Source organism: Nipponia nippon, unplaced genomic scaffold, assembly GCF_047370975.1.
Source record: "Nipponia nippon isolate SJK-2023a ecotype South Korea unplaced genomic scaffold, ASM4737097v1 scaffold_4, whole genome shotgun sequence".
Classification (NCBI taxonomy): domain Eukaryota; kingdom Metazoa; phylum Chordata; class Aves; order Pelecaniformes; family Threskiornithidae; genus Nipponia; species Nipponia nippon.
The window spans coordinates 45,434,189-45,446,972 of NW_028262358.1; the positions used below are offsets into that span (position 1 = coordinate 45,434,189).

General features: G+C 44.2%; 1 protein-coding gene across 1 annotated transcript; it reads right to left on the bottom strand.

Moving 5' to 3' along the window:
* Positions 1-6,749: 6,749 nt before the first annotated feature.
* Positions 6,750-12,775, bottom strand: SPRTN (SprT-like N-terminal domain). The gene is made up of 5 exons (XM_087775840.1): positions 12,519-12,775; positions 10,920-11,019; positions 9,962-10,090; positions 9,032-9,299; positions 6,750-8,722 (listed from the first exon to the last, which is right to left on the bottom strand). Exons 1-5 carry the CDS (start codon positions 12,773-12,775, stop codon positions 7,986-7,988), a joined length of 1,491 nt encoding a protein of 496 aa, XP_087631966.1. The 3' UTR covers positions 6,750-7,985.
* Between the last annotated feature and the right edge of the window lie 9 nt (positions 12,776-12,784).

The window sequence follows — 12,784 nt, forward strand, 5'->3', positions numbered from 1 at the left end:
GTCCCTCCTCAGCCGAGCTGCGGACTTTTGTGCTACGCCCCTTAGGTGGGTGGTGGATTAAGTTATGAAACATTTGGCTGAGGAGAATGTTTGGGGTTTTTTTCTCGGAGATGAAGGCTAGCAGCAGCCTGGTGCCTGCCCTTGCAGGTGGTCAGGCGCTACCTAAGCCCTTGGCCGAGAGTTGCAAAAAATGCCTAGAGAGGAGTGGCTACCAACTCATGGCCAGCAGAGTAGCCTCTGGCTGCTGCGGCTACCTGCCCTGAGCTGGTGCTGCTTGACGAAAAGCTCAGTGTGGCAAGCTGCTGACCGGCTCGGGGAAGCAAACTCATCTTGAATTGCTGAGGGTGCTCCTCCTCTTTTGGCAGAGCTGAACCGTGGCAGTTCATGGGACATACCCTTCAGCTGGCACTGAATGCCATGTATCTAACCATGGAGCAGTTTCACACCGAGCTTGGGTAGTCTTTCTGTTGAAGAAAGGAAAGGGAGAGACATAAGGAAACTGGAAACTGGTGCAGGATTCACAAACAGGACAACTACTTGTCAGTCTCATCAAAATGGTATCGCTTCAACACAAATCCACAGCCACATGTGAAAATACACTCGGGGCTGGGATCAACCCATCATATAGCAACCCAAAGCCGAGTCAGGATGCTTGCCCAACAGCAGAGCCCTCCGATCGCTCTTCCTGAAGAAGTTAAGGCAGCGTTTCCCTCAGTGCCTGCTGCAGAGCGGGCACAGACTGACCACGACCCTATGCGTGGCTCAGCGCCTGCGCTGCTAAGGGTGCAAAGCGTCAGTTTAGCGCGGGAGCGCTCCACTGCAGAAGAGGCCTGAGGGAAGGTAACATCGGAGCCTGTAAAGGGATTAAGAGGAAGGCTGCATTAAGGCAACTTTAGGTGTTTTCCTCTGACCTCACGTCTCCTCATTCCTTCAGGGGATGCTCGTGTCCATAATGCCTTGCAAAAAAGCTCCAAAGTCGTGGCATTGCTTACCAGTCCGGAGGTGTGTCCGCTTTGACAAAACTGCATTTCAAGACCCAAGTGTCAGCCCAAATGTTAGCAGTAAAACCTCTTGGGTGGTGTCCTCTTAACTCTGCCAAATTGCCTGGGAAATGTTGCCAGCCAGCTTGAATAGTCTTTTGGGGTTTTGCAGTGCCTGAAATACCTCCTATTTCCTGTCATCAGATGCTTTTCCTGCCTTCTAAATCTCTTATAGGTACATTCAAAGTTAATTACATCTGAGCTTTATTTCACGTCATCTGCAGGGCTGATAATCCTCCCCCTCCCTGCTGTGTGGCTTGGTGAGGAAGCAGCAATTAAAACCTGCCTTTCCAGGGCAGGCCCTGAGAAGCGGTGACCCAGCTACCTGCTTCTCCGCCCGGCTTGGCAGGGCAGAGCTTCCTCCTACCTGTCTGTCTTTGCATCGTGGCAGAGGCCCGGCTCCTGCCTGAAGTCCCCCAGTCTCTGATGCATGGGATGGGGGACTTGTCCCTCCTGGACGTGGCCTGGGTGGTGGCAGTGATGAGAGCTGCCCATGCTGAACCTTGCAAGGAGAGGAAGAAATGTGCAGCTGGACATAAACTGATGGTTAGAGATGGCATGAGCACTCCTGGGCTGTGCCAGCACAAGAGCAAGCAGATGGATCTTAACTGCCTTCAGATGTAATTTCACTCTGTCCTGAAGTGCTCATGGGGTTGTTAGGCAGAAACCCAGGGCTGTGGAGGTAGAAGGGGATCCTGGAGATGGGAGCAGGGTCACCCAGAGCCGGCTGCCCAGGACCATGTCCAGTTGGCGTTTGAGTATCTTCAACGATGGAGACTCCACAGCCTCTCCGGGCAACCTGTTCCTGTGTTCAGCTACCCTCTCTGTAATAAAGTTGTTCCTTATGTTAAATTAAATTTTCTATATAGGTACTGCTAAATGCAAAGCTAAAGACTAACCCAAATAATTCTTAGCGACATATCCTGCAGAAGACAGCAGATTTGAGACTCAAGTCCTCTATTTGCAGCTTTCCATACCCTGCCTGGAAGAGGCACCATCCTCTCTGAGGCCCCTGGGGTGTTTTATCCTCAGGACGACTCTTTCCTTTGGACATGTTCCCATTTGCCATCTGCGAGAACAGCCCAGCCTTTGTACCGTATCCTTCCACCGCCACGTTATCTGGAGCACTTCGTGCCAAGTTGTGTGGTCCTGTCACACACCAGGGAGTTTGTCTTGCTGTTGGTTGAAAAAACAGGTAGTGTAAGATGTGCTGTGCACTATAAATAGCACAGCCCCTACGAGTCTTGGGAGTAATGCCTGTAAAATAGCAAGTGTGTGCTGGGTTATGCATTAAAGAGGCCAAAACCATTGGACTTGGTACACTGCACTCAAAATGAAGGGGCATAAAAAATAAGCTGCTCTGGTCAAATTAATTCTTGCTTCTGAGACGTGCTGCCCTTGAGCTGAACAAAATGGCCAGTGCTTCCTGGAGCCACGGGTGGGGGCTGCAGGCAGGCTGCCTCCCACCACGCACCGGCTGCCGGCAAGCGCTGCAGAGGCTGCGCCGGCTTCTGCAGGCGGGCACCCTCCGAGCGAGCGATTTGCACAGCTTTTTTGCTTTGTGCCTCTCTCAAAACACAACCCGCACCCTCCTGGTGAATCAAAATCTGCTTACAAACAGGTGGCGGCACACCCACCGAACGGATCCTTCTGGGAAGAAAGCGGATAATTGCTGCGATGCCTCTGGGAAGAGACCAGGGTGGTCAGTGGAAGGCAAAGGAAGGGGAGCAAAGCAGAGGGGAGGAAGTGGAGTAAGAGCAGCGAGACCCTTTGGCTGTTCCCCCATCAGTAAGTTGCTGAATGAAGCTACTAGAAGAATTAAACACCCCAACTAAACCACATTCCTATAGGTAAGACACTGTACTGGGACTTCACTGAGCTCTAGTCTGCATTTTACCCCAGACTTTGTGCAATTAGTAACATTTCTAAAGAGTGAACTTGCAGTGAACCCACAAATTGTAGTCCTGAGATCGATGTCATTTAAAGAAAAATAAAGTATTTACTGCTTCTAAATTAAGCAGTGGGGGAGCCAATATTTGGCTTGTTGGTTTTTCCTCCTTCAAACATTCTTTGTTATGCAGTTTGTGAAATGTCAGGTCTAAGACAGAGGAGGACAAAAAAGCAGATGAAATGATGTGAAGGATAGGGGATGGCTGGGACAGAGACAGGGTGAGCTATTCAGGCCAAGCTGCTGCACCTTCTTAGAAACTTAATCTAGTCTTAAAGCAGCCTGGCCTGGCAGACGCTAAAAGGGAACGGAGGGATTAAGGCCATGGCCGTCTCCCATGTTTAGCTTTCACACCTGCAGTACGCTACCCTCTCCTCAGCCTGCCACACCCCTCCAGCTCCCCAGCTTAGCCAAGGAGCCAGAGACAAGTTTTCTGTTTTTTAAACCCCTCTGCCTTCCTGCAGCTTCATCCTGCCTCTCTTGCGGAGCTGGGCTGATGCCATACGGTGACAGAAAATTAGGTTTTTCACTGCAATGGATGCAAGCGGTGCAGTATATGTAGACCACAAAAGGATGCCTTTTGGGTTATTCACTGAACCCTGAACTAGAAAAAGGAGCTACTGGCTCATCTGCCAAGTCCCTCTTGCAGCAAAGTCAAAAGAAACGCTCCCAGAAAACCCAGTTAGATATAAATTCTACTTCTCAACTTTTGGCTACTTGCGGACCTCTCCCCACACCCCCCATTCCTCCTCCTTTAACTTGTTTTATGGCCCGGTCAGGGTTCCTGCTGATCCATCTTCAGCCTGGAGTGCAGGTGGAGGCTGCCAATTCTGCACTTTCTGTTCTTTCCCTGTACAGGTTGGAGAGGAAGAAAGGATTACTCCTTAAGGGCAAGGAGTGCCACCTAATGGCCTGTTGGAGAAGCCCAAAGCTCCACGCAGCTGGGCGTCTTGGTTTTTCCATAGACACGAGTACATGAGAACACACACGCACTGAAATGCAAGTCTCATAAGCTACCCTTTAAGGGTAATTTAATGTAGGGTCTTTACATTCATATAGAAGCAATTGTTTCTTTAAGCTTAAGACTTCAAAACAGCTATAATAATCCAGATGCAGGTAAGAACTTGGATATTTAATTTGGAGTGTAAAATTAATGAATGCTGGCTAGCAGGTCAGAAGCAGCTGATGGAGAGCAGCCGCTTCACTTCTGTCATTACGGCATCAGGCAGTAACGATCATAGGCTCATAGGGGGATTTTAGGTCAGATGTAACCTCAGGAGGTCCCCAGTCCAACCTGGTAGTGGCCTTTCAATTTAAGGTGGCAAAACGCGACAGCTGATGCACGGACACCGTGTTCAGGGATGAGCAGCTCCAGCAGTGATGAAGCAAACAGCTGTGGGGGCAGCCAGAGCCGCCTGTGTCACCCTGTCATCGCCATGAATTGCTCCAACTGACTGAGATGTCCAGCTTCCTTTTTCTCAGAAACTCACCCTTTGTTCTTTCTCGCTGTTACGCTTCAGTACAACGTGAGTTGCTTTACTTCAAGGATGTGTAGAGATGCTTTGTGTACAGAAAATGCAGCAGAACCGAGGGGCTCCAGAAGAACACCCGAGGAAGAAGAAAAATCCTTATAAGCCATTTACTCTACAGCACATCTCGCTGCTGCAGCAAGAGAAGCTTGAATAGCTACTTTGCATTTCAGGAGTTATTCACTAGTTGTCTGGTTACAACCAAGTCCTCCCTAGCCTTTGATTTTGTAACACATTACCTGGTATCCTTTATTACTAGCACGGGTACAGTGGCAGGTAGCACAGCATAGCGTAAGCCCTTCGGTAGGCTGTTCCAAACAAGCAACATTTAGTTGCTTTAGTCCCTTAAAAAGTGTTCCTAGAAAGGAGGCTCAGGTAACCAATTCCTACGTGGTTTGAGCAGCAGCAGCACCTTCCCTGCCCGAGAAGTGTACTTCCACCTAGACCTAAACAGCCTGCTCATCAGCTTAGGCATAGGAATCGGGGTTGAACTTGCTGTAGGAATACACGTCCCCTGTGACCTAGATACCCCGAGTAAATGCAAACAGTGGTGGGACTGCTGGAGGTGGTAAAGTACAGAGGAACGGCACATTATCACTTCCAGAACATGTTACAAAGCAGGCTATTTCTATTACATATCTTCTTGCAAGATACTACTTTATTTTTATTAGTCTGGAGAAAAATGCTGCTTCTAATTCCTTCACAGGAACTCATCAAGTATTCTGAAAGCTTCCTAGATAACATTTCCCTAAAAGTAAAAAATACTTGCAAATATTTGACCTTCAAGATTTCTTGCCCGATAACCAGTTTCAAGGCAACTTAGGAGCAGCCTCTTTCATAACAATGAAATAGCTAAATAACCCCCGGTAGGATAGTTGAACCTCTAGAACTGGTATCCGAGTCCTTCTGAGCAATTCCAGTAGATCACCACAGAATGAGATTGCTTTTGCCTTTACTTTGCAGAACGATTTGTTGGCCTCTCTTGTACCTGATTTGTCTTGAAAGTCAAGTGTATTAACTTGTTTCTCAGATTTCCAGTCAGGCAACTTATTTTGCAGTTCAGTGAAGCATGTTTGTTCAAGATGCATTACTGGTTTGTGTTGTTATAGACAGTATCTAAACTCACTCAGGACAAAGTCAACTGAGACAGAAGATGAAATTTCTCACCTTTGACCCAAATTTACCAGCATATTTTAAAAACATACTGGCAGTCATTGTTGTAATTGTGGGAAGGACACTGTATTCAAGAACAAAATCTTACAGAAACAGCATTCACAGTAACAGCATTCACAGTAACATACCCGAAAAAACAAGGCCATGACCTGTTAATAATAGCCTGCGATAGGTAGCAACTGCGAAGCCTATCCACCCAGCTCTTTGTCACCTTTATCTCTGTGTAAGAGAGACCTTGGCCTCATAATACTTCATTGTAAAAACATCCATGGGCAGAGGTGATGTTTTTCCACAGCTGCTCCAAAATTGCTCAATTGTTTCGAAAACAGATCTATTTTAGGACACTTGTATATTTGAGACAGGACTTGCCTATAGCTTAAGGCTATACCATTCACTGAATTCGACAAGCCAGTTCCCACATTTGTTTTCTATTTGTTGTTCAAATGAACACTGTTGATGTAGAAGACGACATTAGAAAAAATCCATTTTAATATGAAAACGTATTTAACAATACCCACAATCCTCCCTTCCTGGAGCAATCCTTTACTCTTACCAGTTGCAGTGGGAAAGACAAACCAGGAAACTGATAGGAACAAAAGTAAGGGAAACGCTTCCAAAAAATCCTTCATGATGTGAGAGACCAGTCACGATGAGAATCTAGTCCTCACCTTAAAAAACAAAAAAAAACTCAAAACAACACATGATAGTACAAATACTTCTGAGTAGTACTGTCAAGTTTCACTGGGAACACTGATAGATACTGCAGTTTTAAGGAAGTATGGAAAATTAACACGTCAAATCTAGTTTTAAAATCAGTATTTGTAAAATTTTCCACAGAAATGCAACAAAAGTGAAACTGTACTAAAAATATGATGAAGAAAGGAAGAGGCTGATGCAGTCTATATTCACCAACACCTGTTTTTACAGGGGAATTTAAGAAGTGGAAAAAGTGTTAATACAGAAAGGATCTATGAAACCAGTCTGTTATTAGATACACAGCTGAGCCCACTGGCGAGTAGCCCAAGACAGCCACAACTGCTATGTGAAACCCAGGCTTAATGAAAATCTAAAATTCAGTACCAATTTATTCAAAATATGCAAGAACAATCTGATTCACATTAAACATCTGTAGCATCAGTATCTAAAAAGATACACCAACGTTTAAAAAGAGCAAAGGTATCATTTGCCAGATTCCATTGCACATCCATTTATTTTCCAGTTCGAAAGGAAGCAGCAACTAGTTAATTATATAAAGGCAAGCATATGTGCATCCAAGGCTAATATAGCCATTTAAAATTGTAGCAACAATATATGAAACAATACCATCATTTTTTCTTGTTTTACACAAAACCAGTTATAATCAGTTTTACAAGTAAGGAATCAAGCTGTTAACTGTTTAAACCAGTTAAATACTTCCAGTGCAGCAAGAGAACTGTTAACATTTCAGAAAGTTTATATAGAAGACATCTGCTCAGCATTCGTAACTTTTTACAGCACAATGGTTTTAGTACTCAACTGACTGGCTTGTTGAATAGTAACCACCAAGCTGGCCGGCTTCCAGAAGAAGCAAAACAAAGACTGTCAGCTAATGTCAATTTAATACCATTTTGGCCTGTAAAGCACTGGAAATTTAACTGAAAAAACATGAAGGCTTTTATGATATGGCCAGGAACAGTCTTTACCAGTATTGCTACCAATACTCCTCACAACTTTTACTTACTAGTATCAGCATATGGGGGTCAGTAACATATCATACCTATATCCTAAGAACTAGTGAACTTTCAACACAGAGTTTGTGCAAACCATCAGAAAAAGTGGGTGGAGAGTCTACACTGCAGTAAACAGAAGAATACTTATCTGTTATAGGTGGTTAACTTTAAGAATGGCCAAAACCACTTTAAAAAAACCAACACAAATGGGTCTTAAGAACAAAGATAAATTAGCAGTATTAAAAATGTCTTAATTTTAAAAACTGCCTTGAACAGATGCAGTTCGGCAAGTATCCACCTTCTCTTGTATTACCCAGATTCTGCAGCAAGAACATTGGCACAAATATCCACCTACTGAAACTTGAGTATTCAATTCTTTGGAACACAAGTAGCAGCTAGCTTCCTAGTCAGCGCTGATGTGCAACTCCACAAAACTTGTTGTTCAGCATGCTGACAGCAGTTTAAATCCCGGTTCAGAACAGGCACATAGGGAAGTAACCACAGCTAAGCAAACCCTGAGCAAAGTAGTTTTCAAGCCACGTTTTCAAGCCTGGTTTATCTTTTTGAGACAGCTTTCTGAAAGGTTTTATGCAAGACAAGAATCAAGATGTTCATTTATTTTAGACTCCAAAACCTCAGTCTGGCAAACAGGACAACTGACTTTTTTATCCTGCCTTACAGCAGTACTGGAACTTGCAGAGGACACCGTAGATTCAGCTTTGGTTTTCATAGGTGTATTTATACTTAAAGAGACATCAGTCCTCCCTTTTTTAATGAAATAGTTTTCAAAGGCAGTTTTGTCTTCCATTTTCGGCCATCGGTGCAGTGTATTAGTACATTCTGAGCTTTTTTTCTCAGATGCAACCTGAGCTGCTGTTGTCTGCTCAAAACAAACTTGTTTCGGTGGCCTGTTATAAAGCGGCATAACCCTCTTGCCATTTGCAGAGCCTTGGTTTGATTCTTCTTCCGTAACACGAGCAATTTTAACAGGCGACCCATTAACGTACTTGTAAGCTTTTGTATTGGCAACAGAGGGTTTAGGAAACTCACGCTTTGAAGCTAAGTTGATTTTCTCACTGGCATCATCAGTATAAAGTGGAAAGAAGATGCCACTACGGGGTGATTTTTCAAATTTTATCTCATTTTTAGGGATTGGTATTGTATTTAGTGTTGAACGATGCTGTGAACCAGGTGTTTCGCTGTTTCTAACACTGCTGCTGGAATCTGTGCTTTTGTCTGAGAGTCCACCGTCTCCTCCTCCAAGCAGATATCCCTTTCCACTAAAAGGGATCAGATCTTGCGTATCACGCGTTTGTGTCTTGCCTGCAAAATAAGGAGAGATGAAAATAAGAACAGTTAGTAACTTTTTCATATATAAGTCACAGGCTTAGTATTTTATGTGCACTGCCCAAAAAATCTGCTGCTTGAAAACAGTGTAGCAAACTAAACCTTTTGTAAACAGTTAAGTTGAGAAGGAGCCTAGAAACGCACAAATAAAATGGGCCCCGTTCTTTGCTACATAACAGTAATATCTAAACAAAGCCCATGTAGTGGTTGACCTGTATTTGTTCAAAGAACTGTTTGGACAAAAACAGTTCGGAAAAGAAAAAAAAAAAGAATTCTTTTAAATACCTTTGTTAGTTAACTCAGAATTTGGAAGTTTTGCTGGCTGGGTTTTCTCCTTGGATTTCTTGGAGAAGTTCTCTGGCTCCTTCACTTTTGTGAATGTACCTCCACACGTCTCTTGATGCTCAGCCCACCAAAAGTCTCGAGCAGAGGGTGCTCTATTCATTGAACGTTTCACATATCCAAAGTAAGGTTTTCTATTTTGACAGGGGCCATTGCATCGCCACCAGTGCTGGCGGTACAAATCCACCTCATCATGAAAAGTATGATAGATCTAGGTTTAAAAAAAGAAAAAAAAAAAAGAAAAAGAAAAAAAGCAGCCATTCAGAAAGGTTCTGATTTTATATCACTAGCTCTACAGTATTTTTTTAAATGTATGACCATTCCATTCCTTCCATTACTGCTGTGATTTTGACATTACCAGCTAAAAGAGCTGAACCCAGGTGAAGTTTGATCAACATTTAGATATTTTTAAAACAAAGCTTAAAAAAAAAAAAGACAGGATGTATAGGAATACATTCTGGCTATCTTGTTTGAACTGCAAAAAAAAAAAATCACTTCAAAAATCTATCTACAATTTCACCCTAAATGGCACACTGTTTAGAATGCATTTTAAACAATAGCAGTATTGTATTCTCCCTCCAGCTATTATCTTAATTGATGTTATCAGACACATTACTTTAAAATACCATCAACCCATTAGCCTCTACCGATATAAATCCTAACTAAAACAGACTGCTTTTCCTCAAATATTCCCACCATCATCCCCAACAAAATAACTATGGAACTGGCATACACTTGGATGCAAATCTGTACTGGTGCCAACTGTGGAGCGTCTAACAAGAACAAGTATATTACTCATACCACACCAGGCATACTAAAAAACCAAATCAGGAAGAAACCTCTATTAAATTATGTTAAGTGGATTACACTTACTGTAACATTGGCTCCAGTCAAGCGATTAATGCGACGCATGTGTTTGCGGAACTCCGGTCCATGAGATTCACGATCTTTGTCATTATTAGTAACAAAAAGCAGGGCATGGATCATTTCATGCAGCAGTGTCTGAAACGATGCAAATCATTAGCTATTTACTGAAAAGCATTGCATATAGTTTCAAAGTTAAGCTGGAAGTATTTTACTCCTCTACATTTATCTTGATACCGATCTTATTTTCATGCATTCACATGTTCGGTCTGGGTCATAAAAACTAATACTTATTCTACCTATCAAATCAAATTACCTCTATTCCCATACCACCAAAACATGCTGGAGAATATTACTACAATAAATGACATTCCAAAAAGGAGAAACAATCCTCAAACTTAAGTCAGATCTTTAAGAGATCATCCCCTCCACAACCGAAAAAGAGACACTTGTAAGAAAGTTGAAGCTCTACAGCATTTCTGTTCATTAAGCAAATCCAAATGTTGAGCCAACTCAAAGCAGCAGCCCTGACAGAGGCACAAGAAGCAACACAAAGTTATGTTTAGAGTCATATTCTGTATCCTTATTTTCTGCTGTTGGGCTTTTGACCTAAAAGATGAAACTACAGCCATTTTCTGATGGTGCTTTCAGTCCATATTTATTTTTAAAATCAGAGGATAATTTAGGAGTAAAAACAGTTGGTTGTTTTTTTCTTTATAAAGTCAGTAAAATAAACAAGTGACTTTAGACTCCTACTCAGAGTTGCCCATTTAGAAACATAAAACTGAAAGATTATCATGATATTGCAACACAAGCAACACAAACGTGACAATAAAGCTATCACTATTTTATGATCTATAAGTCACTGCATAGAAGAATCCCACTATGAAATGTAAAATGTTTGTATGGAGTGGGGGGGTGGCACAATACATTTTTATGTGCAGATTCATGAGCAACCTTCAAATACCTCAACGAGATCCTTCCTTGGTCTTAACTTTAGGAGCGGCTCACTTAGACGAATGGAACACATTCCACCTCTCCCCTCATATCTACACACTCCAGCACAGCTGAAAGAGACACAGAAAGAAAATACGAAAAGCTGCTTGTTTCTGTGGAACATGAAGAAAATTGAGAATTGGCGTTAAAACGCCATCCCCTTCCAACATATGCTAGGTAATTCAGAATACAAAAACCCGCTTTTAGTAGTTACTTGAAAAACTCAACATCATTAAGCAAAAAAACCAAAAAACCAAAAAACAAACAAGCGCACAAGTTCCTTATTCTAATAAGCTGTGACTGAACCGGCAAAAGTGAAACTAGAATTTATTAGATCTCTTACAAGTGCTTAATTCAAAGCTAGCAATCCTGGGGAAAAAAAAAAAAAAAAACAACAAACACAATGGACTGTTCCAAGCTGACCTGTTTAGGAGGCAGAGGACTGTTTTCATTAGAACCCCCGATGAAGTGAAATACATAAAACAGAGGCTGGAAATTCACAGCAGCCAACACCGAATTAACTGCTGGTTGGTGCAATTTCACCCCTCACCCTCCCCCAACTTTTGACTCTTACTGAACCTCACATATCATCACTTCTGCATGCTAATCCAGCAGAAAACACTTTTTTTTTTTTTTGTTACTGAGTTAGTCCTCTACCCGTTCAGTATCCAAATATTTTCAAGTGTCTGAAGAGCACTGTGACCAGCAGAGCACAAGATGGGGCAGGGCTCCAGCAGCCAGTAATTGCATCAGCTGGTCTGCTGCAGAACTGCAGCCTGCACTTCAAAGCTTTTGGTTTTTTGTTTTTTTTAATCTCAGGTTTCCTGTATATTCCCCTTCCTAGTCTACTCTAAATTTTGTTAATATACTATTATCATTTCATATTTCCCTTTCTGCCGTGCTGTAAAACTACCGTAAAAACTGAAAACAAGAACAATAACAGCAATGCAAGTATGTTCTTTTAAGTTTCAATATACACAGTTTAAGACCAAGTTATTTATTCCACTTTAACGTCTCCCTTGGTTTGCCTGCACCATAGGAAAAGCCATTTGTGGCTGCCGAGGACGACAAATGAAGGACAAAACAGACAACGACGGTGACCAACCGACCTCCTGGGGTACAAACTGTGTTAGAAAATTCAAACATCTGGAAACATTCCAATATCTGGAAGAGAAGCTGTGGCACCAATACACCGTGCCTACGAAGTCGCTGTGAGGAGCGGCACAGGGTGACAAGTGACAGCTTTTCCTCCCCCCCCCCCCCCCCCGACGCCCACAGCTATGCCATGAGATGCGACGTTTCTTCTTTGACGGGTCGCAGCCTCTCCCGACAGCCGCGACGCAGCACCCGCCCGCGGCTGGCGCCGTCCAGAGCCACGGCAGCCCCCGAGGCCCGAGGCCAGTGAACGCCACCCGGCAGCGCTGCTCGGGAAGGACCGGCTGCCCCCGCCGCCTTCCCGCTCCCGGCCAGCCCCCTCCGCGCCCCGGCTCCCCGCCCGAGCCGGGCGATGGCTCCCGGCCCGAGAGCCCCGTCCCCGTCCCCCTCCCCGGGGCACCCGGGTCATGCGTACAGGGTCATGCGTGGGCTCCACGACACCTCGACAGCCGCCAGGCGCCCCCAGAAGAGCGTCTCGTTGAACTGCACGAAGAGGCCGTGCACGTCGGGGCTGGGGTCCAGCAGCTCCCAGGCCTCGTCCACCACCGACAGCGGGCGGAGGGGCGAGGGCTCCGGCGAGGCCTCGGGGCACGCCGCCGCCGCCTCCTCCTTATCCTCCGCTTCCCAGAGCTCCTGCAGCTGGAGCGCCAGCACGAAGTCGTCCGCCTCCATCCCGCGCAG

Bases quoted from the DNA above. Each gene is read 5' to 3' on its own strand.
- SPRTN (XM_087775840.1), bottom strand. From the start codon at position 12,775: ATGGAGGCGGACGACTTCGTGCTGGCGCTCCAGCTGCAGGAGCTCTGG. The intron at 11,020-12,518 runs GTACGCATGACC...TGTCTCTTTCAG, and splicing joins TGGAGCCCACGCATGACCCT to CTGTGCTGGAGTGTGTAGAT. The intron at 8,723-9,031 runs GTATTTAAAAGA...CTTATTTTGCAG, and splicing joins TTCTGAGTTAACTAACAAAG to GCAAGACACAAACGCGTGAT.